Source organism: Eublepharis macularius, chromosome 3, assembly GCF_028583425.1.
Source record: "Eublepharis macularius isolate TG4126 chromosome 3, MPM_Emac_v1.0, whole genome shotgun sequence".
Lineage (NCBI taxonomy): Eukaryota > Metazoa > Chordata > Lepidosauria > Squamata > Eublepharidae > Eublepharis > Eublepharis macularius.
The window spans coordinates 52,414,120-52,435,209 of record NC_072792.1 but is presented as its reverse complement, the minus strand read 5'-3'; the positions used below and the strand labels follow the sequence as shown (position 1 = coordinate 52,435,209).

The window sequence follows — 21,090 nt, the reverse complement described above, 5'->3', positions numbered from 1 at the left end:
GGTAGTTTAGAACATTGGTAGCATAGGGTAGGAATCCCACACTATTTGGATGTAAAATCTTCTCAAGTTAATACAACTGTTCACAGAGTTTTTCTTTTAAAAAAGTGCTTACACTCATGATATTCTCCCCTCTCAGCCCAATTCTCAAGAGGTGGTAACATGTACCACCACCACCATCTGTCTCCCTTGGGTGCTATGTTAGTACAAGCCTCTATTAGCTATTAGTGGATGAGTAGACCATTTCTGCAGAAAGTAACTTTAAAAAGTTCCAACACCATCCATATCACACAGTTTTAAGTACTTGGTCTGATACAAACTTCCCTGTGGTCAATGGTGTGAAGTAATCCCTTCCTTCTACTAAAGTCTCAGATCCAGTGTTACCCTTTCAGTGGACATAAGGGGACTCTTCGCACTAGAGAAGCTGGTATAACCTATTGTTTTAACTGAGTAAAACTTCAGAATAATTGTTTACAGGAAAATAGCAACTTTTTAAAAACAGGCCAACACCAACTTTTATTTTTTTTTTAATAATTAAATACACGCATGAATTTCAGTAACAGCCCCATAGCTTACTTCTGCGACATAACCTGTACAGAAGGGCAGTATATAAGCACACTATTATTAACAGCATATTTCATTTTTGTGCATCAAAAGATCCTCCTGAAGTTAAAAATAAAGATTAGTTTTGTCCTGACAAAAGCCTTTTCAGTTCTTTAGAGAATTGTACTTGCAATTGACATTAACAACCTAGTATCTTACAACAAAATCTATACCATGTGAATGTCCATTTTTGTACTTAGGCTTCTTTGAAAAAAGAAGAACCAAGCTTAGGGCAGCATTAGCTGTAGCTCAGTGAATGGGGCTGTGGTTATTAAACAGTAGCTAGCAGCACTACATCCAAACTGGTATAGAAATGTAGATGGAGCCCCTCATGTAAGGAATGCTTTCTGAAAACAATATAGCAGGGGGAAGAAGTGATCTTGCCCTATACAAGAATAATTTTTTCTATATAGCATGTATGCAGATGACTTCAAAAACTGATAGCAGTCTGAATATCTCAACAGAGCTTGTGTGACTGAGTCCCAAATACCTGCATGAAAAAAGAAATAGTCATGTATAATTTTGTTACTAAAGTAGTGTATTTAAACCACTAAGAATACATAAAGAATAAGGGCTTGAAAAAGCCAGCTTTCAATTGCTCTAAAACTGTAAAAAGAAAAGGGGGGGAGTTGTAGAGGCAATGAAATAAACTTTTTTTTTTAGAAATTACTCTGTAAGAACAGCAGCATTCAAAGAAAAAATTGCCTTTCCAGTTGAGTGGCTAACAGAATTGCTCTGAACACTGGCCTATCATACAACTAGCACTTCGACCTAACAAAGCTTAAGTTAAATAGAACAAGACTAAGCAACGCATTAGCTTGCATTGTCAAAACTATGGTCCGCTTTAACAGTATTAAAATAAAATTTATGCTTGGCCCAATTGTGACTAATTAGCAACCAAGAAAGGTGATAATTGCAGTTTTCGTTAATTTATGTGGTATTGCTGAGGTCAGACAAAGAAGTCGCTTCAGGAGATTTGTCATCATGCCTTTAGAGAGAGAACTGTTCACAGGCACTGCAATTCGGCCTTTTATTGTCATCACTCCTCAGCAACACGCCAAGCTATATAAAGAATATTATGCTGAAGAGACAATTACCTATGAGTCCGAATGGGAGTCACAGGGCACTAAAATCCAGTTCTACTTCAATCAAAAGTCCTTCCACATCCTTTGATCTTTGGAGGTTATCCTTCACTACTTCCCTGTTTCTACACATCTCAAAACTGATCTGCAACTATTTTAGCACTCTCCAACCAGAGATGTCATACTCGGAGGATAAAGTAAAGCATATCAGCAGCTAAATGTAGACTCCATATGAAAACTTATCATACAATAATCCTGGTTCAAAAGTACCACCAGATGCAGTTACTGTTGGATTTATTTCTTATGTATTGGAAAAATTGCTCTTGAGCATATATCAATCCAGCACTTATATGGGAAAACAAGTTAGTACTCACCCCACTGTAGTCTCCATAGGCAGCTCTGCACTGCAAATATTAGATAAGATACGGAGGCTTCCAATGCATCAGAGAACTTCCTCTCAGTTCTTGCATATTAAGCTAAAGTCATCCTTTTAAAAATTGTAGTTAATGCTTTTCTTTGTGCTGAGGATTTCACGGAAACATCAGATTCTGAACAATTCAAAGACAGTTCATCTTTGAAAGCCAACATCAATACTGACATATCTAGCAGTCCATGCACAGTCCATTCCATTAAGTGCTCGCGGCAAGGTGGAGACATTGCAGAAGTAAATTTTTTACAGTTGACCTGTGGCAGAGTTGCTTTCCTACAGGAAGTGATGGCAAGCTCTTCAGGGTATTTTAGACATACATGTTTACAGCAAGTCATTTGTTCAACAAAAGCGGATGATTACAAAGTTTCCTGCCTTTCCATATTTGAAATACTTTTCTTCTTGGAACATTAAATATTCCAGTTTTAGAAAATATGCATTTTAAAATATGTATTCCACAGAGCACCTTACAAATGTCTATTTTGGGCAGTCTTCAGCAATGTGTGAACTTTACAACATACATTCATTGGTGGGAATACTAAAATCCTGAACATACTTTCAGTATTTAATACATATATATTACACACACACAAAATTTTATGGCATTACCTAAAACAGAGGAAATTAAGTATCAGTGGTATTTTTTTAGTTTCATATACTTCATACATAATGCTTTCCAGCCATTATATAAAAGGCACAATGCTGCTAATCCAGCAACAGAACAAGAACAGAACTAATGATTACCTCAAAGTTTTTATGGGAAGAACCCATTAGTTTTGTTTTTGTACACTTTTACAGCAGGTCTCCACAATAATCCCAACGCTGCGTTCAGATACAGAAAATGCAAAAGTAACTAATGAGCAATTAATGGGGAAAAGATGCATATATCTGAGTCAATGAGATTTTATAAATAGAATAAATAATTTCCAGACATGAACTTTCTACTTCAGTTTTACTCATTTAAGAGCTGAGGTAACTTGCATCAGTATTAAATAACTCTCCATACACAGCATATTAAGGCAGTACAATGCAGTTGATCTGTCTACCCAAGACAACGTAGAAGTAACTTCAACCATGAAACTTAACTCTGTAGCACAACCTAAGTGTTTGTCTCTTCTAGACTAATTTTCTCAGCCAGTATATGGTTAGCCACTTGAGTAGTCTGGTGTTTTTAAACAAAAAAAGTTTACAAAACATTACAGGTTTACAAATGCATGCTACTTGTAATACAGTAACCCGCCATTTGTCTATTAGCCTGTATATTCCTCCCAGGTCTCACCTGTGTCTGTAGGAGCTTTCTGAGATAAGAACACATTATGTCATACATTTTGAGCTTCCTGTTCTTTACAGAAGGGTATTTTCCTTCTCAGTTCCTTAAGAAATCATTCATGTTCCTTCCCTTTGATTTTGATCCTACAAAGGAACAGAAATCAAGTGAAAGCAGGGAACCTGCTTTCCAATACTCCTGGGAAAAGATCAACCAGCTCAAAAGCATCAGATCAATCTCCCGTCCCCAATAATTTTTTACATCATCCACAGATTTCATATTGGTTTTATCCCAGTCCACTGGTACCGCTCAATCACTTCTGGACAAAAGTGATGTGAGTGTAACTGGTTTTTGTAGGAGAGTTTCCCTAAATATATTTAAACATAAAATTTAGCTACTTGCCCTTCTGGAACATGAACTAGAAATGTAAAACATTTCATAGGCTCAACACATTTCTGTACCGTTTAAATAAAAACAAAGTAGATCTGTAGCTCTCACATTTCAGTTTAAAGCTTTCATTGAGAATTTCCACTGGACAGGTATTCTTCAAGCTGGCCATCTCTGCCATCAATTTCTAGAAAGCAAGGATGGAAATTGTAACATTTGTGAGCTCTACTGAGGGGCCAGCAAGAATCACAGAGGGTGGACTGCAAGGAGCCACGCCCCAAGCAGCACTGGGGGTGGGGGGGTGGGGACTACATTGCATCTAAATATTTAAGATCTGAGATAGACCCAAAAGATCATCCCAATTTGGTCTCTGACTAATATTCAAGATAACAGGAGTATGAAATACGAATGGATTTTGGACTTCCAAAGCCTCTAGCAAACTCTGGAAATGGGAAAAGAAAAACTATTCAATGTTACAAAAGAAAGTTTCTTAAAACATTGAAGTTTACTCCTCTCTAGTTGAGTCTGTGTGTGTGTGTGTGAGAGAGAGAGAGACAGAGAGAGAGAGAGAGAGAGATATCAACAATGATAAGGATACCACAGAAGTTCATATTATATATTAAAATAAGTTTGAGTGAAACGACGTTTAAATGTTAACTACACCAGATTTTTGGGATAAATGAGGACTTGGAGCTTTGTGGGCAAAAATTTCCATTCTCAGAATTAAATTTAAACATACTGCATAGTTGTTACCTACCAAGTAATGCTGTTGTTTCAGCTACATCTTCTTTTAATCTGCTACAATTTAATGTAGATTCAAGATTGGGGGGTGCTGGTATGTTGCTTAGTTCATTTCTCTCTTCTTCTTGTACAGTAATACTCCAGCTTTCAACTGATATGCTACCACTTATTGATTCAGGCACTGCAACTTCAAGTAAATCTTTAGGTTCTCCCTTTAAAATCAGAGAAAAATAGTATTGGATCATCAAAAAGGGAATTGGGGTGGGGGAGATATTACATTTAAACAGAACCAAAATAAAATCCTCTCTCTCTCTCTCTCTCTAACCCAGTTTCTCCAAAAATGCAGGGGTGGAGATGAATGCAGAGAGAATAGCAGGCCTGGTCTGGAATGGCTCCCACTACATTCTTCAAAACAAAAGTAAATACTATGGGGCTGCAATCAGCAAAGCTATGCAGGAGAAGAAAAACCTAGTCTGTTCAAGAGACAGAAATCATGATGAGAAAATTTTGCCATAGCTCAGTCCCAATAATGGTAGCTACTCTCAGCAATACATAAAGTGCTTCTCTTGCTAACTCTGTAATAGGGGGAAGCAAACCTGCCTCCAGCATTTTGAGCCAGGGCTGCGCAATGTGTCTCAGTGATCCATGCAACCCATGGGTCTCTCCTACCACTCCTTTTATCTGCTCATTATGACATGGTATGAGAACAGGATCTTGCTAGTAATGTATCTTTACTTGCTTCCCCTGTGCATGGACTCAAATGGAAGCAACACAGACATTGAGAGCTGAGCTGATCTATGCATTCAGAAAAGTCTAATAGTATAGCATTCCTATGACTGCAGCAGAGTGGAGCTAGAAAGCATGTGAGCCACAGTAAGTGCTGTCCCTCAAAAGCACATTGTAGATGGAAAGCTATTGCTATCGTGTCAAGCAGAACTATTCTATCCTAGCTTCCCATCCAGTATTCCAGCTTTTCATTAGACAGGATTTTGCATGCTGAAATAATGCCCCACATTAAAACTGCAATTCCAACCTTCATTCTAAACTGCTATTGTCCCAAGGGAGTACTAACCATGTGCAATGCAGGAAATTCACAGGTGCCTCCCCGCCTCCTCCAATGACTATGAACAGAGGGAGGCAAAAAACCTCTAGGATCCCTGGCCAGTCTGGCCTGCCAGAAAATTCCTTCCTGATACCAAAGTGACAACTGGCATTTCACTGGGCATTTAAGAAAGAGCCACACGTGCCTAGCACTGGCTTATCCCTTTCTGCCCTCCCTCTCATAATCTGCCTAAATTCATATGAATGGAATAAGCATTGCTGTCAGATGGCCATCTAGCTTCTTCTTAAAAACCTCAAAAGGAGAGCCCATCACCTCCTAAGGAAGCCTATTCTACTGAGGAATCACTCTGTCATGAAGTTCTTCCTATTGTTTAGCTGAAAACTCTTTTTATTTCAACCCATTGCTTCTGGTCTGACCCTCTAGGGTTACAGAAAATAACGTACTGTTCTAAAGATAGTGTGATGTGTTATGGTTTCCATGTGCACATAAAATATTACATGTATATCTATAAAGTGTGAATGTGACAAACTTGACTTCCTGTGCAAGCCAGATGTCATCAGCAAGTCAGTTTTCTTTATGACTACCATGCTCGGTATCAAACAAAGGTGTACCCCCCAATATTACATGGGCTTAGCAATTGTATGGAATGAACAAACATGTTAATTCCATGCATACCTCCTTTTCATACCCCACCCTGACAAGCTGTCAAATTATTGAGACTGCAGGAAGCAGAGTGGGAACGGGCAAAACAAAGAAGTAAAGCAGCAATAATCAGCTTTTGTGAATGGGAAAGCAAAGAGAAAGAGCATACATGAACACATTTAGCTGCCGTATTCCTAGTATGACAATTAGACCATCCAACCCAGTGTTGTCAACTGTCATGGGCTGTCTAAAATCTCAGGCAGAGCAAGCCTTACCAAAATGCTTTTACTTTGAAATTCTGTGGATTGAACTTGGAACCTTCTGAAAACAAAACAGAAGTAGGCGGGAATAAACACATTACTTAGCCCCATACAAGACATTCTTATAGCCAAGGCCACTTCAAATATTCATTCTACATACCCAGCATCCTAGGGCTTTGATAACATCTAGTTTGCACATTGGACACGTTCTGTGATCCAAAAGCCAAGGATCAATGCATGTTCTATGAAATATATGTCTGAAAAACAGAAGAACCCTCCTGATGGAACTTGATTTTAACGCACGATTTAGCAAAAAAAATATTAACAAATGTTAAAGAAAATCTAAGACAACCAAGTTGTGTTTTTAGAAACAGAAATACTATAAAAGAGGACTCATATTATTCCATCATTTCTGCTTCTTAATCTAGAGCATTCTCATGCACAAAGAAGTTCCCCAACAGGCTATTTTCAGACCACAGAAAATCACAAGTCAGTAGAATTAAAACATTTTTTTTACTATGTCCAGCATTAGATCAGGTATACTGCATGTATCTTCTTCTCCAACATACACAATAGAAAACTGTTATTTACATAAGGTTAATGAAAGTATTTCTAAGGGAAATTGATTTTTAAACAAGCTACTTACTTGCATGGCAGAATTCGAACTGTGTCTTTTGGTTTATAGTTTTCTATACACACAGCACAATTTTCAGCATCGATATCTAACCCCTGGGGGGAAAAAAGAGAGAGAGAGAATGTTGTTTAAGCACACTGGTAATATTAACAGTTTGCAAAGTTCAGGCGGCATAAGTATTTCAGTGGAAGTTTTCTTTGTTCAGAAAAGAACTCCTGAAGTAACAAAGGAGGCTTCAACAAATACTTCAATAGCAGCAGGGGCTTAGGAGAACAGTAAGAAGTTGAGACCATCACTTGGTAGGGCTGGGTGCGTGCATGCATGCGTGCGAGCGTGTCCCTGCCTGTCCTCTGGAAAGTTCCCCACCCCGGGCAATATAATTGGTTTCCTCAGAAATTCTCAGTAGCTGTTAAATTCTAGTATAGTATTAGGCCATTATTGGAAACAAGACCCAACCAGAACCAGATCAGTAATCATAGAGAAGGCAAAATTGACTAGCAGGAGCAGCTTTATGTGCATCATGTTGGATGTTTCACTGAAGATGTAGGCTTTTGATCAGGAATCTTTCAGTCTCAACTGAGAGGAGATAGAACAAGTGATACAGCATTCCCCAGAAGTCTATCCTGATATGTCTATTAATGACTTGCTGGATGAAATGGGAGATGTGTTGAACTTGCAAAGTGCAAGAAAACTAAAGGGAACTGCAATCTAAAACAGGCTTACTTCTCAATGAACTTGATGAATTCAAGCATTAAAAATAAATTAAAGCCGCTCAGACTCAGATGTCACAGAACTAAGAATTGGGGAGGGTGGATTTAAAAGGAGAGAGATTAAATGCAATGCAGCAACACTAACTTTTTCTAAATGTTAAAAGCATTTGCACAAGCCATGGAAGTAACCAAGAGATAAATGCAAGGTAGCTTAGCTCAGTTTGAGAATGTGGCTAGTTGAATATGATCTGAATATGATCCAGAAAAAGAGCTCATGACAAAACTGGTGGGTACTGCACATACGCTTTTATTCTCTTTATTGTGGCACATTTATTCTGGGCATACTGCTTTTGTGTACTTTCAGTAGAGTAGTAGATTTTTTTAAATCCCATGCAATAGGCAATATGAACTATGAAGATAAGAAGTAACTATTAGATCTTCTTGCTGTAAAACTAAAAATAAAGAATTTTAATATAAAACTTCTTAGATACAAATCCTGCTTTCTCATCTAAATCATCTAGAGAACTTTATACATGTAGCAAGGGGAAAAATCTCCTTTTTATCTACAAAACAAAAAACCTGGAACAAAACTCCCACACACTGTTTGCCATGGTGACCCCATAGGATTTTCAAGGCAAGAGACATTCAGAGGTGGTTTGCTGTTGCCTGTCTCTGTGTAGCAACCCTAGGCTTCCTTGGTGGTCTCCTATTAAAATACTAACCAGGGCAAACCCTGCTTACTTCTGAGATCTGACAAGACTGGGCTAGCCAGTGCACTTCCCTAATAATGTTTGTAGCACTAGGTAAGCACAGTACAACCTTGGGGCAAATAGGTAAGGAACAGAATCGGAGTAGTGTTATAACCTGTCCTCTTCTGCTAGAGAAATGTACTTGACTTCATTCTGTTTCTCTGAAATAGCTTCTTCTGGTATTTCATATTAGCAGAATTAACCCCAACTAGATGGCTTCCACAGGATTCTTTTCAGACACTGCCTATAATCAAGAGTCTCTTTAAACCCCCTAAAAAATGAAAACTGAATTCTATCAATTCAGTGCTGAGAAGCTTGCAAACAACTGCACTGAATAAAGTATCAAATGAAAATGTTCGCAGAAACAATATTCCCAATTTTCTTTCTCCACTTGCCACCACCACAAAGCTATTGTTAAGGGACCATCTTGAATTATATGCCAGGCGGCACAAGGGTCTGCAGTAAGGAAGGGGGATGAGGTAAAATCCCACCTCCCCTTTGCAAAAGTATATAATGGAAAAAATCAGTCACCTAGAAGCAAGGTAAGATTTATAATGACCTATATAACCAGGAATCAAATCAATGTCCATTTTATATAGTTTCTTAATAAATCTGCTATGATGCTGAACTATTTTTATAGGAAAAAATAACAAGACTAAGGATTCTTTCTCATTCCAGCCCTCTCCCCTATCCTGAACTCTATAGAAAATCAACAGTTGATCTGTTCTGAATATAACATAGGAAGTATTCAAAAGGCTCAAGTGCACCACATTTGAGAGGAAGATGACTCTGAATGTAAGATGACCCATTAAAAATATACACATACATACAAAATTATTAGTAAACTTATATGCCAATGTAAGGTAACCCCCCTCTTTGATGGCATCCTTGTAAAATAAACTAGTCTTGCATTTGAGTAAATGCCGAATCAATTATCACTTAACCCAAAAAACATAAGCCCAATACCTTGGAACATTAGAGTTAGTGATGTAGTGTTTTGAATCTAGTTCTTTATACAAACGTTCCATCAGTTTCATTTTAATGTAATAATCAAAGAGTTTTCACTCTACATGACTGTAATCAAATTTACCTTATCTTCATGCTTCACAATGTGGAGCTGCAGCTGGCCAATTGCTTTCTTGATTTCTTTTCTGTGCCCCTTAAAAAAATTATTCAAGTCAGTAACCAAAATTTTGCTGACACAATTTAATGAAGAAAACCTGAGATATATATTTTGCAGAGAAAAGTGTTAACCTAACAAATAGTTTAGGAGTTCTGTATCTATGACCTCCACTGGGCAAATATTTTAAGTTCACTTAAAATCCAGTCCTGTACCAATATAACACATGAAAGGGAACATCTGTATCTGTTGTTGCCAGAGCGTAGATGCCTATCAAATTTATGTTTGTATGACACTCCTAATCTCTGTATTATTTTCAATATACAAAGTACAGCAGCTGCAAGTAGAACTACCACTGTAAAAAAACTCAGCTATCTGGAGAAACTATTCAAATGGGTCAGATCATTTCCACATGTAAAAAATACTGCACAGCTCAGTAATTTTCCTCTTGAAATAGTTAGAACTAAGACACCCATTACCTTAGTTTCTCTACCATTATACTTTGACAGCATAAAATACTGCATTACACAGAATTTCATGTTCTGCTCCCCAGTTTATATACTGTCAGCCAGTTAACATTTCATAGAACCTTCAATATTAAGAAAATAATTTAAACATGATCAGTTCTGTCATGCTGGTTATATAAGGAACAGTCAAAATCCCTTTTAATTGTGATCCATCTAGAATGGCTTCCAGAAATTACAAATGTAAACAGATGGAATTCAGAGAAATGCATATTGCTCTCAAAGGAACAACAAAGCCCTAGCAGAAATTCTAGTACTGGAGGACTTCTCAGAATAGAGGATTGTTTTAAGTACAAGGATTTGATTCTAGAAACAATTTAGATCTTTTCTGGGTATCCATGTAAAAGGCACTATGATGCTTTTGCTAGCTGCTATACTAGATGAAAAAAGTCAGCACACATTCATTTTAAAAATGAGAACAATGCATCTTGAAAGCAAAGAGTTTTAAACATCATATAATAGCTCACCATAGTCTGTATTTTACTGTTCTTATGGTGTGACTCCCCTCATAAAGACTGGTGCAATGCCATGCAAGATTCACAAACATTCCATTTATAGAAGCCCAACCAAAGATAACATTTGTCTATTTGGTTGGTATTAAAACCTCACAGACACCCCCCCCCCCCGCTAGAAAGAGCAGGTTAAGGACTAAAGTGCAGGAAGAGGAAGTTGAGGGGCAATGAGACTAAAAGCAGGATAAATAAATAAAGACAAAATAAACACTCTTCTTAGAAGTAAGAACACAAGGGAAAGCGGCAGGTACAGAAGATAACAAAGTAGATTAACCTTCCCACAAAAAAAGGCTTTATCTATGTCAGGTTCAAAGGCAGTACAGCAGAGCAAGGTAGTGGGAGTAAATTTCACATACAGACTTGAACTACCTAGCCAGCTCATACAGACAACATGTACAGTTTTCAATGAAAAACTAAACAGGAACTTTCACTTTGCTATGTCCCCCCAGGAGATAAATACGCAAGATCTTTTTATTTCTCCTAGGAGAAGAACCTACCTACCCACATTAACACCTACCAAGAGTAAACATACTTGCATTAAGTAAGACTGTAAGTCTCACTGACTTCTCAACTGTTAGCTATTTTTTACTTTATCTCAAAAGACTGAGATACGCAAGTTCCCTGCTAGCTGATATTGTTTACAGCAGTCTCACTGGTTATGAAAAAGTGGGCAAACAAAAGAGCTGTGATCCAGTTCTAATTAAAAAAATCACTTGGTTGAGTTGCAGATATTGTACAAGTATGTCTAGTTCTAAAAAAACAAGTAGCAACAACAGATATTGCTAGGCAGCCAAACAGCTGGTATTAAGAAACTTATTCAGGTTAAGCAGCATTCATAGATGAGGCAGGAAGACAAGAGGTTGCCACACATCATATCAATTAAGTTCTCAATTAACACCTACCTATTATTAGGCAAAAGCTTTTTATAAAAGACAGTAAAGGATAAGAGTCACCATCACCACTTGTAATTACCTGGTTTCCAAACTGTGTTCCAGTATAGAGGAAACGCTGTATATAAAAAAATATAAGCCATGCTAAAGATATAATCATCATGGTGATGAACGCAATAGCTACAAAAACAACTGACTGTCCACTGATATATTCTTGTATGTGCCGATTTCCAACATCAATTGTCATTTTCACTGGAATCCCTCTTCGCACTGGCTCCAAGATCTCCATTCCTTTTGGATACCCAACCATAATTACCACTGTATTGCCAGTACCTGTTGAGGGGGGAAGAAAAACAGGAATCAAGTGCACTCTCTTACTACTTTTTATCAATTGAATGAAGTCCAGATCACAGAAATCTTCTATGGTAAACAGATGAAATTACTTTGCCATAATTAATTACTAAATTAGTTTATACATATAAATTCTCACCCAACATCCACAAACATAAACCTGTATGATAAACAAAGTTCCTCACCCTAAGAAACAAACTCAAAAGCTTTCATATGGCCAAGAGCTGTGGCCTCTGACTGAGCGCACTGCTCGCTCATTCCCCAAAGCAATCACAGCTTTTCCTTTCCTCCATTCTCTCCAGATCCAGCTAGCCCAAAGGGTTTTTTTTTGCAAGCCACAACCTGACGTCCCTGCAGATCGCTCAAAGTTAGCATCACCAACATCTCCTCCTATGGTTTTCTCGTAGTCACATTTTGGACCTCAAAAATCTTGGAGAAAGGAAATAAGGACACTTTCATGGGCACAAGGATTTCCAGCCACAGAGTGCAATTTTCTCTTTTCATCCCTCCGTTCAAGCACCAAGTCATTACTGACCCATGGGGGGACGTCGCATCACGATATTTTCTTGGCAGACATTTTGTTACGGAGTGGTCTGCCATTGCCTTTCCCAGTCATCTACACTTTATTCCCAGGAAACTGGGTGCCCCTCTGAAATTCTATTCCTGGAGGAGGGGACCCAAGTAGCATTTTAGGCTTCTACTGGAGGAGAAATCTTTCTGCCCCTTGAAACATGTAGCAGGGATCTAAGCCTATGTCTAGAAATGCCACTTTCTCTCATGCAAGCCAAATAAAAGAGAAAAAACAAAGCAATAAAAATCTAATTTAAGAATATCTGCACTCTAAACAAGAGATGTGACATTTCTGGACATTACGAAGCCAGGATGTGTGTTTGTGTGTGTGTGTGTGCGCGCGCGCGCGCGCGCACGCACGCGCACCATATACACAATACCTACTTATTGACAAGCACTAAACTTATTTTATTGCATTAACAATATAAAATGCATTATTATAGCCTAGAATAGTCAATTGAATTAGCAGATTTACAAAATTTAAAAATATAAATGCCTTGCTAACAAGCAAAATTACAAACATACCTAATTCTAGAGAGGGAGGGAGCTGAAAACTGCTGCACCCTACCTTAGAATACTGAGTTTTTTGTTGCCCCTCCCCATTTAAATTTTTTTTGATAAGACAAAAGAAAAATGTATTATTTGGACACAGACACTCTTGTACAGTCACATATGTGGATATCAAGTTAAACTAAAATTAAAATTGGTATTCTTATGTGTGCGATCATGATACACTATTGAAGTGTATCATGATTATACACACTATTGAAGTGTATCATGATTATACACACAAGAATACCGATTGTGGACAAAATAAATAGCATTCAAACAATAAACATATGCTTGAAAATATGTTTTAGATCTATGATATATAGAGGAATTACCATTCTCTAGTACCACAGACTGTATTAGTACATATCTTCATATTACATATTGTGAGCAAGTATACCTTAGAAAGCATTTCACTTATTCCAAAAAGGGCAACATTTCTCAAGGTTTTTTTAAACCCTGTTCTCCCTCAAATTGATAAAAAGAGACCCCAGGACCACCACCCACAGGATTTTTTCATTTTTCCACTAGTGTTTCCATCTCTCCTCTGGACGGACTTGAAAATCATTATAATCCTGAAGAGTTTCAAACAAGGTCCTTGAGATTTACAGAAATAATTATCACTTGAATATCATTCCACATGGCCTTCTCTTACTTGTATATAGCAGTCACTAGATTCAACCAACATGAGATTTTTTGGATATTTAGAGGGTTTGGGTATTCTTTCATTTGCAATTTTTTAAAAATTAAACGTTGGTTGTGCAACCTGAAGTAAGCTGGCCACCACCTGTCCCAAACAGTAGTTACTTGGGTCCATTTTTTTTTACTACATTCCATCCATGACTGATACACTCAACGCAAAGGTGAGAAATAAGATCTTACAACAGGTAAGAATGCTATTCTTTGATATGAATAGTTTAAAGATTCTAAAATAGACATGGGCACGAAACGGGAAAAGCCTGAAACGAGAATTTCATGTTTCATCGCGATCCATGAATCACGAATCATGAAACTTCACAAAATTTACACGTTTGCCGAAACGATTTGTTAGTTTCGTGATTCCTCAGAACCCGGGGCATTTCAACGGCCCCTTCATACCCGGAGATACCAAACTCGCAGGGAGACTTCAGCAGGCTCTCCTCCACCCACCCTCCCAATTTGCAATACGTTGAATGGGAAGAGTGGGAAGGGAAGTGCTGCCAGAGCGCATGACTGAAACAGGGACCAGGAGTTGCTGGATCAGAGAAGGACAAAGGACCAGCTGTGGTGGAGCTGGGCCGTGAAGACAGAATGAGGGATGGGGTGGGGTGGAAGAAAAAAGGAACCCTTAACCAAAGACCTTCGCACAGCAAGGCCAAGAGCTGGAAATAAGAGGCTTCTTTCAGTTTCTTTAAAGCAGCAGGAGACAAAAGCACAATCCCAAATCCTTCCACACACTCTCCCACTCCAATCCCAGAAAAACGCTGACATAAATCAGAACAGGAGGTCTGTGGTTGGCTGACACACCAGCCTAACAGGGTTTGGAGGGTGAGATTGGTGTGCCCATGGCTACAGAAGGCCAACCTCCTTGATTGCCTAGGGGATTGACCCCCAGCTCCTGGCTGTATAGGGCAGAATGGAAGCTCTCCAGATGGCTAGGAGAGCTGCCAATCAAGGGTAAGTGGGCTATGATTGGGGTTTCCAATGGCAACAAAAAATCTGGGCACATTGTTGTCTAGAACATCAATGGATTGGCAACATCCTGTATGCAATTACGAATCAGTCACAAAGCTAACAAAATGGGCCAAAAAGTTTTGAATTTCGTGATGACGGCGGCCCCACAAAATGCTGTTTCGTGACACATGAAACGGCCGGTTTTGTGACGAAATTTGCTTCGTATTTCGATTCATGCCCTTGTCTATTCTAAAACCACTCTAGTTTACATTGATTCATTTTATAATCACAGCCTGTATGAATGCAGACAATTAGAAATCAAATAACTATATTTTATATTGTGAAATGGGTGTGCATTTAAGAATACAAAGAATATAAATTATGAAATATCAAGAAATTCAAAAATCAAAAGTTTCTCTGACCTGCTTAGGAGATAAGAGTTTATATTTTGCTGCTGTACTTATCTGCATGCTCTGATGATCATCATAGTTGTTCAAAGGACAGCACTTCAATGGAGTTTCCACCCAGAGATGCTGAATGCATCTGTATAAGTGAAGAGGAAACAGCCAATGAAGAACCCATGGATTTCCCCCATATTTCTTTCCTCACTCATTGTATTAGTTCTTTGTTTCCTGTTTTCATATTATAATAATATTTAGCACTTTCATTGTTAAAAGCACTTTTAGCTAGTTTGGTGTAGTGGATAAGAGCACAGGACTCTAATCTGGAGAGCCGGGTTTGATTCCCCACTCCTCCACTTGAAGCCAGCTGGGTGACCTTGGGTGAGTCACAGTTCTCTGGAGGTCTCTCAGCCCCACCCACCTCACAGGGTGATTGTTGTGGGGTAATAATAACATACTTTGTAAACTGCTCTGAGTGGGTATTAAGTTGTCCTGAAGGGCGGTATATAAATCAAATATTATGTTATTATTTATATATTTTTTCTTGTTTTAAACTCTACAACAGTCCTATAAGGTAGGCAATATTATCACCCTCATATTGCAGAGGGAGCCGAGAGTGGATTGCTTATGGCCATCTACTGAGTTAATAGCATAGCTCAGAATCAACCAATTCATACCCCAGTCTCTTAATCACAGCATTAGATTGGGTGTATAAAGTGCTGTCAAGTGACCACTGACTTATAGCAAGTCAGAGTTTTCAAGACAAAAGCCAAACAGAGGTGGTTTACCACTGCAAGCCTCTGTGTAGAGACATATCCTTGGTAGTCTCCCATCCCAAGTATTAACCAGGGCAGACCTTGCTTGGCTCCCAAGACCTGACAAGATCAGACTAGGCTGGGCCAACTAGATCCCAGCAATATTTGCCCTCATGTATTAACCCTATCTGGCTTGGGGCTCAAGAGCCCCATACATCAGCCTGCTTTACCGTCCCAAATTTGAAAGGCAAAAGGAAAACTAAAGAAGTAGATTACTTGAAGAATGAAAGGAGAAAAAAAGAAATCCGTATTTGTCCTATTCAAGGAAAACTGGCTAGAAAAATCAGCTCTATAGCATGCATTTTCCCTTGTCATTGCCGCAGGTGCTTGAATGGCTCCAAACTTATTCAAGTGATTACGTAAAACTAGACATGGGCACGAACCAGAAAAAAAAACGGACCGTGAGGTTCAAGGTTCGTCCAGTTTCATGAACCCCGAACTTGACCCGGTTCGCAAACCGGTTCATAGTTCGTGGTTCACTTCACGCTCAGAGAGCCCAAAGTCACAGGGAGTTTTCAGCAGGCTCTCCTCTAGCCACCCTTCAAGTTTGGTGAAGATTGCAATATGGATCTCCAAGTTATAGAGCCCCAAAGCTGGTGCCTCCAAGAAAGTCCCATTCGATAGAATTGGAGCCATCAAGTCAAGCAAGATCCCAGTTCAACTCAAAGACCTAAGACTAGGCTGGTGGGGAGGGAAGGTGAAAATCTAAGACTAGGCTGGGGAGGGGGGAGAGGAAAAAAGCACCCTTTCCCAAACACCTCCCCAATAAAAAAAAGCAAGAGAAAAGAGGCTTTTCAGTCCCTTTTCCAGCAAGAAGTGCAGGCCAAAGATCCCAATCTCTCTCAAAAGCCAAGTTCCAGCAATCCCTCCTCTCCCTCTCAGCTGAAACTGAAACTACAAGGCACAGAGCTTTCCCTTTTTATATAAAATGCCCAAATTGAGCAAAACAGGAGCACTCTGGTTGGCAGAAAGACCTGTCTTAACATGATTTGGGTGGAAGAGATTGGTGTTACCATGGCTACTGAAGGCCTCCTCAGTTGCCTTAAGAGATTCTAACCTTCCCCCCACCCTTTTCCTGGCTGGATGGGCCACAATGGGAGTTCTCTAGTTGGCAGGGACAGCTGCCAATCAAGCATGGAGGCCTCAGATTGGGGGCAACCAAAAGACTGGCCACGATTGCCTAGGCAATGTATTGAACGGCACCAAAGTGTCTGGCTTCCCGATCCAGCCATGGAACGGTAGGAAAAAGTAGTTTGTTTTGTAAAAACGCAACCCCATGGAACACGTGTTTCTTTGCCTATGAACCATCCGTTCTGGAATTTTGTTCCGTTGTTCGTTTCATGCCCATCTCTACTTAAAACCCATAATGAAGTTTTATATATTTTTCAACAATTTCACACGGCACACAAATACAAACCATAAGAACAGAGAAACAACTACTTATAGCAATGTTATTCACAAAACAACTGAAAATCACAACCACAGAGACTGTGGGTTGGACCCAAAATACTACCATTGGACTGAAGCTGGAAGAATGGGACTTCTTCCTCTTGCCTCAGCCCATAGAACCTCTCAAATTCTGATCATAGGAGGGGGGGAGACTTTTAGGAATAGCATGGGAGTACAAAAAGGGAATCTGTTGTAGAAATAGGGATTCAGCAACAATCAACTTCCCCTCCTCTACCAAATGAAGTGCCATTCTCCCACCTTAACAAATGGAATGGCACCTTTAAACAATGGGTTAAATTGAAAAAGTCATTCTAAATAAACAGGTTTTCCAAGTTTTTTGAAAGGGCCAAAGGGCTAAAGCAAATCTTACAGGTATTCCACACCTCTACAGCCACCATCAAAAAGACCCTGCTGCACACAGAGGTGGTTCAGATAGGAGCCAATGCTCCAAGATGCCCCATGTCTTTACATAGCATAAAAGTGCATGACAGTTCTGTGGCTCAGAAATTCCCAGTAGTATGATCTTATACATCCCTCAGCATGAACATCTGGAATGCACACAGTCTGAGACAGAACAGGGAATGTCAAGGGATAATCAAAACACAAGAGAAATAAAAGCCATAAGAACACCATAAAATACAGACATCACCAAGTGTAAAGTGATTTGTTGCAAATTAGGAGGTTCAACACAAACAGTTGTAGGAAACACGCAAAGGCCAAGAAAGAACTTTTAACGTAGAAATACTTGCTGAATGCAGAAAACTGACAAGAATATGACGTCAGAACCTTTGAAACCATTCATTAAGGAAAATACTATTTCAGATGTTTTAGGAAGCTAGCAAGAGTTCACATGATGCCTCTATCAGTGGCTCCCAATTTTATGTTCTCTCAAAGTCTATACTTTCTGTTCACCCAATAAGACGCCATTTTCTGCTCTACACCCGCCCAATTAAGATTCATCAAGGTCCTCTCTCAGTATTGACTGTCTCATTTATGTACTTGTTTAACATGAAGATCAGATTAGTGAAACAGACTCCAATTCATCATAATTTGCCATATTACTCAGCATTTCTATGTTCTTCTAGAACTTTAGGCTCCCATCTTTTGGAAAATGCATATCCTCTTTTATGGTTTGTTTCCATACTAAACACTGTAGGGAAGGAGTACATGTTCTCACACAAAAAACCATCAGTCTATGGCAAAATCATTTTGGAAACTTTTTCACATGGCAGTCAAAGGACACTGCATTTTCCTTGTACTGCCACTCTGTCCTACTGAAGTATGCATATAATTTTTTTTACTGCTGCCTACTCTCTTCTCTTGAACAGATGTAATTACTGATCATTTATGACAAACCAAGCCAACAGGTATTACAGAAATGCTTGTAAGATAGATAATTGCATGTAGCATGTTACTCTACACAATTTAAACACAACTTAGTCCAGCCAACTTGTTTAGCATAATCCTACAGTGGTTCATACAGAAGCACCTTTAAACAACCAAATCGCCCATTTTTTCTTATACATCTCACAGCATCACCCTTTCATAGGGGGGCAACAGTATTTCACAGCCACCTCTACCCAGCATATTCATGTTTTACTTCCTTGCTCTTCCTTCAGGTTTTTGTTTTCAAGCAAGTACAAGCTTCCTTTCAAACAGGATTACTGCTTTTGCAAAAGATCCTTCCCATTTCTGCCCTGAGCCTGCTGGTGTGGGGAGGACGGAATATAAATCTAATAAATTAAATTTCAAGGAAGATGTAAGAAAGGACATTTTCATATAAATATGTGGTAGCTGCCTCTAATTTAGATTACTTTAGAATGAATTTTAAAAATCGAAGTCTATCAACAATTTTACATTTTGTGTTGAAAAGCTCTTCTAAAAACCATTTGCTAGAGAGTGGGTAACAATAGAGGGAGGGCTGTTGCGTTTGTGACCTGGTTGTGGGTTTCCTGGAGGCACCTTGTTATGTACTGTGGAAAACAGGATGCTGGACCTTTGCTCTCTCTAGTAGCAAATCAAAAAGAGTCCAGTAGCACCTTTAAGACTAACCAATTTTGATTAGTCTTAAAGGTGCTACTGGACTCTTTGATTTTGCTACTACAGACTAACATGGCTAACTCCTCTGGATCTCTCTAGTAGGGCTCTTTTTACTTACTTAGGAGATTCCCCCCCCCCTTGGGCAGATCAACAAGTGGAGAGCTTTCCTTTCCAAAAAACCCTGCATCTATAAATTTAAATTAGCATATGCAAATTTTACACAAATCCTGTCCTCTTTTTTGAGGGCTCTTCTCTTTTACAGAAAACTCTAGAGGGGAGAAGGGGGTTGCTTTTTTCCCTCGGAAAGGGAAATATTTCCACAGGATTTCTTTCATACTTTACCTTGGGATCCTGCATCCAGTTTCTCAGCACAACCAATCCTATTTTCCTTCACAGAGGGGGCGTCTAAGCTACCTCCGCAACTCTTTTCACTATCACTCACCGAGGTGCGGCATGCTCAGGGTAGAGTTCCCAAACTGGGGCTGGTTGTAGACTACCACGGCGGCCGCCCTCTTCCTCGCTGCGTTGGCGACTTTGTCCTTCAGCTTGCATCCGCCGTGGGCCACCAAAGCGATCCAGGAGGGAGGAGTCCCCGCTGAGGACCCGCGCTTGGCGCCGGGCGGCATGGGCACCTCGTACTCGATGTCCGAGGCGCAGCCTTCCATGTGACGGGTACCGGAGCCACGGGGGATGCCCACCAGGCCCTGCGCGCTTTCCTTGGGCGAGCCGTCCCCGTAGCGGCCGCTCTCGGCGCTCCCCTGTACCGTGCGGTTGGTGCCGGGCTCGGTGTATACCGTGCTCACCCAAGCCGTGTACCACACCAGCGACCAGGCCGCACGCGGGCATCCCGTGGCCGCCAGCAGCAGCAGCAACGGCAGCGCCACACGCCGCATCAGTAACATGGTCCCCGGCCACACAACGTGGCCCGCCCTCTGCTTTACACACGGAAAGAAAGAGCTGCCGCAGCGCAGAGCATCGGCGCCGGCTTTCCCCGCCCCATTTCCCCGGGCTGGTAAATGGCTGACTGGAAACGGGAGGAGGTGCTCCGCTTGCCCCTCCCTCAGCTGGTTGCTTTCGTCCCGCCCAAGGCGAGAGAAACCAGGTGGTTCTTTCCCTTCGTTTTTTCTGAAGGGCAAATGAAGAGAGCGGATTACTGGGTGGGGGCTTCCTGGCTGACCCCCAACATAGCCTTAATTCCAGGACAACCCTGCTCCACACCCGCTAGTTTCACCTCAGTCGTTTTCTTAACCACCACCCCGCCCCCGTTCCTCGTGAGATTGAATAAATGAACTTTGGATTTTTTTCAGCTCCTGACTTCGGGAAACAAGCCAAAACTCTGAAAAGTCTCCTGGAGATCTCCTTCAATTTCATCTGAACTCCATATCTGACTTTACCTTAATTTGATCAATCATGGCATTGGATATTGGTGTCTTGTGGTGTCTGAAAACATCTGCTAACAGTGACTGCCAACCCACCCGGAGATTTCACAGCTTTACAAATAACCTCCAAAGGACATATTTTAACACTCTCAGTGACAGTGGGTGCTTTGGAGTGTAGCCTTTTTATCACTTTATCCCACAGAGGCCCCTCCATAGTAGGGCTGTGAACACTTCCGAGTGGCTCCTGGAGATCAGTTTCCCTAACGACTGAACTC

The 21,090-nt window shown here is 40.0% G+C and overlaps 1 protein-coding gene and 1 non-coding gene across 3 annotated transcripts; both read right to left on the bottom strand.

Moving 5' to 3' along the window:
• Window positions 1–33: 33 nt before the first annotated feature.
• RNF149 (ring finger protein 149) lies at window positions 34–20,373 on the bottom strand. 2 transcript variants are annotated; one of them, XM_054973315.1, is made up of 9 exons: window positions 19,879–20,373; window positions 11,691–11,941; window positions 9,653–9,721; window positions 7,116–7,198; window positions 6,630–6,726; window positions 4,521–4,716; window positions 3,875–3,950; window positions 2,057–3,522; window positions 34–1,090 (listed from the first exon to the last, which is right to left on the bottom strand). In XM_054973315.1, exons 1-7 carry the CDS (start codon window positions 20,336–20,338, stop codon window positions 3,892–3,894), a joined length of 1,215 nt encoding a protein of 404 aa, XP_054829290.1. In that variant the 5' UTR covers window positions 20,339–20,373; the 3' UTR covers window positions 34–1,090; window positions 2,057–3,522; window positions 3,875–3,891. The 2 variants fall into 2 exon arrangements, with proteins under 2 accessions (XP_054829290.1, XP_054829289.1); XM_054973314.1 differs by having other exon boundaries at window positions 2,057–3,950.
• LOC129326838 (small nucleolar RNA SNORD89) lies at window positions 1,543–1,651 on the bottom strand. The gene has a single exon (XR_008596758.1). It is a non-coding gene; the product is annotated as a small nucleolar RNA SNORD89 (small nucleolar RNA).
• Window positions 20,374–21,090: the final 717 nt, after the last annotated feature.